General features: G+C 51.4%; 1 protein-coding gene across 1 annotated transcript in view; it reads right to left on the minus strand.

Moving 5' to 3' along the window:
* LOC105290274 (A disintegrin and metalloproteinase with thrombospondin motifs 17-like) overlaps positions 1-4,800 on the minus strand; it is a 193,846-nt gene that overhangs the window by 125,593 nt on the left and 63,453 nt on the right. The window contains exons 5-7 of the mRNA XM_023529013.1: positions 4,057-4,140; positions 3,176-3,333; positions 1,015-1,058 (exon numbers count right to left, since the gene is read on the minus strand). Coding sequence (XP_023384781.1) covers positions 1,015-1,058; positions 3,176-3,333; positions 4,057-4,140 — 286 coding nt within the window. The remainder of the gene's footprint in view (positions 1-1,014; positions 1,059-3,175; positions 3,334-4,056; positions 4,141-4,800) is intronic.

Genomic DNA, 4,800 nt, shown 5'->3' on the forward strand with positions numbered 1-4,800 from the left:
GCAATATATAGAAAACCCTTTGTAAACTCTAAACTTGACATGTTAGTTAGCGTTCTACTAGATTCTGAAGGGTCTTACAAGCCCCCTCGTCCAAAGCGACCGTTTTACGGATTATGAAGATGTACCCAAGGCCAGAGGCTTGTGTAAGTGGCACGGCCAAAATCAAAGCTCGATCACCCCCCGCTAGGACTCCATGGGAAGCACAGGTCTCGAACATCTGAATTCCACAGTAACATCTATTTTCCAGCCCTATACTGTTTTCCCATCATTCTAAGCACAATCAGATTCAGCGTTTTGTGTTTGGCGGTGTAGCATTTCGACCCCTCGGCGAATAAAGGCGTGTGCGACTGCAGACAAATTCGGACACCCTCGAGGTGACTGTTCTGTTAACCAAGCGGTCTATTCCCGCACGGAAAGGAAATATGAAACCTACGAGATGTCAAGGGCAAGCCAGATATGACCGGGGAGAGAAGAGAAAAATAGCGAGGTAAGGGAAATGTGGGGAGGGGAAGCTGGAGGAGGGAGGGGCGAGGAAGAAGGAAAATGTGTTTTTCCAGTACTCAGTGCTGGCGGCAGCATCGCCACCTGATCAGAAAACAACGAACTTGGTGCCGAGGCTGGTGGAGGGGGCCAGTCTCGCAACCCCTGAGATGCTTGGTAAAGACCCACGTGCACGAAGGTAAACTGGTGAGCTGCTGTCTCAGGGCGATCGCGTAGCTCAGTGGGGTCTCCTCTCCTGCACTGGTGACCAGGAGGCTCAGAACCGAGCCTGCTCCCAACTACGGTCACCTTGGGGCAGCCCAGTGGCCCCTCCTCTGGTTCAACTTCCTATATATTCCTTTGGTCTATATGCCTTCTGCCATAAGCAACCTCAAAACTTCCCAGGAGGGAAAAGAAAAAAAAATAGAATAAAGTCAAAGACTCAATTTGCAAGAAGAGAGGCAACAGAAAATGCAGAAATGATCACAATTTATACATCAGCCCCTGATATTATTATTCCAACTCTCAACTTACCAACGGTGTCGCACGGTTCGTCTTTGTATACGCAGAAATCCGTCCTAAAAAGGAAAAAAAGACAAAATAGTTCATGTGTATGTAGGATCCCCAGGAATGGGAGGAGAAAATATTGTCTATTAACTCTGATGAGTCGCCCTGCCTGCAGCGATGTGATTACTTTAGTTTCCAAGAGGGACCCACCCACAGTTCCAACTGGAAGACCCTCCTTTCAGAGCTAAACTACTCTGTACGAAACACTGAGCTGTTGGAAGGGCTCCTCCCAACAGCTGAAAACGTCTTAGAAGGAGATTTTGCCAAGTCGTGTATCGGAGACGATTACTGGTCAATATCATCAGAGCGTAATGACTGTCCCAACCTACTCTCCTTGGGCATCGACTGGCTGTAGATGCTGGGATGACCCTGAATGACTTATATGAGACGAGAAGAAAGAAGTCATTTCTAAACATTCTTTAAAACTTCCCAGGATCCCCCAGGGTGTGTGGCTGTGGACAAATCGAAGATTCTTGAAACCTGGTCCAGGCCCAGCTCTGCAGGTACGAGGGCCAAGGGGTCTGGGCCCTTCCTTTCCAAAGCCAGAGCGCTCCCACGGCCCCCTCCCTGAGTTCCCACGGTCGGGAGCTGAGCGGGGCGCCCGTGCGTCTTCTCACGGGGTCTGGGGACGCTGGGGGGACGCAACCGGTCACGTGCCTGCAGTTCTCTGAACACGCTTGAGCACGGCGTTGGGTTTGAAAGGCGTGTTCTGAAGCCACTTTGTCTCATTTTACTCTTTAAAAAATCATCTGGAACGGACGGTGGGCCCGGCCCAACGAGGTGGCGATGGAGCTAAACTGTGAAACCAACAGGCGGGTCCCGGTTGGGCCGTACCGCGCCTTCCCCCCATCAGCGTGACCCCTTCCTCTTCCCGACACCCCGTCACTCACCCAGTGTCCTCCGCTCCTCCCCTGCCCTCTGTCGGAATGTACTCTCGGGGAAGGACGTGACCGCCATCCACACGGGATACAATGACAGGGACGGCAGCTAAGTGACCTCCCTAACTTTCTCAGTCACCTCTCCCGCCCCCTCTCCTCCAATGCGCGACACGTTCTCCTGTATCTGACTCCAAAATGCGCCCCCTCTGACACCTCCCGGCGCGGCGTGGACGCCCACACGTGGGAGTCCTGCCTTCGCTCCGCTCTGGCCTGCGGGCTGTCACAGACGCCACCCGCCCGCTCAGACCCAGAGATGCCGGAACTCGAGGTTTCCAAGATTCGACTGGCGGTTCTGGTGAACAGAACTCCCTGGGCCAGGCCCGCTGCCTCAGGCCCGACGCGTCCTGCCAGGCGCCCTGGACAACCTGCGGACCCACGGGAGAGGGCAGCCCGGCTGGGTGGGACAGCTTCGCAGGTGTGGGCCCAAAACTGGCCGGGGCCACAGCGAGCGGGAGCCGGGGCCAATCCCGTCGGCAGCTCACACGGGTTTTGCTTACTTCAAGTTTCTAATTTTTCCATAACAGACAAAGATACGTTTGGTAATCGATTTTAAAAACTATTTTAACAAAGGGAGAAAGAAAGACTTTCAGACTCCCGCTTTCTATAACCCATTCCAAAACCAAGGGAACGTCCGTGGGAATAACCAGTAGGGGCTGGAAAAGGACACCTCAGGATTTGATTTTTCTGTCAAAGACAAACTTTTAGAAGACTGACGGGCAGTAGAGGGTGGCAAGGAAGAAGCACTTGGCAGAGAAGAAACGAAACACAAAAATAGGGATCCCTCTCTCTCTCTTTCTCTCTCTGACACAAAGACCAGGCTGGCCTAAGACCTCGTCCCAGGCTTTCCCACAATGAGCAACTGAACGTGTTGAAAGCTTTACCCACTGCCTCGCCTGGGCGGAGGGAGAAAGGGCACGTAGCTTCGGTCCAACAGCAGAGAACGGAACCAGGGACGGGGCCTGGTTCACGGGCAGCAGTGGCCACCGCCCTGGAGAAAGCCAGCCCTGTTGGCTGATGGGCGAGGGGTGCTTTCCTGTCCCACGGCCGCCCTGAAGGGAAACGGGGGGCCTGGAACAGGTGGCTCGAGGTCTGATGGCCAAGCCCGGACTCCTGGGAAACTGCCTTCCTCCGGCTCCAGTGGGAACCGGCCCGCCAACCCCGGTTTTCAGCGGCAGGCGAACCGGCTCTACCTGGTGACGAACACGGCGGCGTCCACGGGGGGCGTGTCGTCCTTCCCTCCCGGGACCTGATTGTTGCCGAGGTAACGCGCACCTCCATATTCCTCGTTCTGCCAGTGACAGAAGCTCTCCAGGGACCGCTCGCCGTGGTGCCCAATGGACAACTTGGCCTAAAAGAAATCGGGGGGCATTTAGAGAAGGGAAGGCCCAGGGGAGCCACAGTTCCCGTCCCGACCACAATGTGGGGATGGAGATGGCTGCTCGCTGGGACAGCGTTCAGTGATGCCACCCCAGCCCCCGCCCCCAGATACAGACCCGACACCGGTGGGCAGATGCAGACACCAGACAGAGACCGCCAGGGACCTACTTATAAGCTCAAATGAAGACTATGCTATTAAAGAAAAGTGTTTTCTTTTCTGGCAAAATAAATACAGTGTACCCAACCAAGCACCCACCGGTCCCTCTTTGTCACGTGCACTGCCGGACTCTGCAGGTAATGTTGTCAATCAAAAGATCAGAGAACCAAGCTATGGTGACTCCACATTTGGGCTGACGCTCAAGCATAGCTCCAGGAGGGCAGCCGCGGTCCCAAAGACCTCGCCACCGGGCCTTAGCACAGGTGAGACATGCCTAGTGACGGAGGGACGCCCGCGAGCCCGTTGCTAGGGCTCCCTTGGGACTGAGCAGGTCGCGTGCACTTCTAGTAACGACCGCTCTCACCGGACATTCCCAGCCCCCGGCCCAGGGCTCACTGTCACCATCTGCAAAGCCAGAGAGCGCGGAGTAGACACACAACCCCCCGATCCTCCTTAGCGGCCAACGGCAGCCGGGAAGCATCGAGACCAGGCCCATTTCCTGCGTGAAGGGCGCCGACGGGACCAACGGGGACTTACAGGACGATGCCGGAGGAGGACCAGCCTGGTGACCTGAATGTTTACTTTAATTCCAAGGCTCTGGTGCTGAAACATGTTGTATACCTGTCAGGAGAAAACAAAGAAGTAGATAAAGATAAAGATGTAAAAAGTTTCTTTTTTTAAATACAGTAGTATCCTGGATGTGATCCTGGAACAGAGAAGAGATAATAGGTAAAAACTAAGGAAATCTAAAAAAACTATGGACTTCGGTTAATAATAATGTATCGGTATTGGCCCATTAGTTATAATAAACACGCCACACGAATGCATATTAATAAGGGGAAATGGTATGAAAACTCTGTATTATCGGTTCAATTTTTTAAAATCTAAAACACAAAATATAAATGTATTTATAAATAAAACATAAAATGTAAATTCCATTCATTAAAACTCTACTCATTAAAAATCAATATTAAAAAGCCAGGAATGTTCTTCCAGTATAAAAAAAATCTAAAGAAAGAATAATTATATGAAATTCGGTGTCGATAGATAAAGTCTTATTGGAACAAAATATATATATATGTGAAAAATATAACCCAGGTTATATTTTTCCCAAAAACTCCCATAAATATGAATTCCTCAAAAGGAACATGTACATGATTTTAAAAAACCCTTTGGAATAACACGCACGTGTGTGCAGACATACATATAAACACAAAACTAAGCCGGAAATCACTTGGTTAAGAAAATGTATAGAACGGGTTATTTTGAAAAAAAAAAAAA

The sequence above is a fragment of the Pteropus vampyrus genome, unplaced genomic scaffold (genome assembly GCF_000151845.1).
Source record: "Pteropus vampyrus isolate Shadow unplaced genomic scaffold, Pvam_2.0 Scaffold34, whole genome shotgun sequence".
NCBI lineage: Eukaryota > Metazoa > Chordata > Mammalia > Chiroptera > Pteropodidae > Pteropus > Pteropus vampyrus.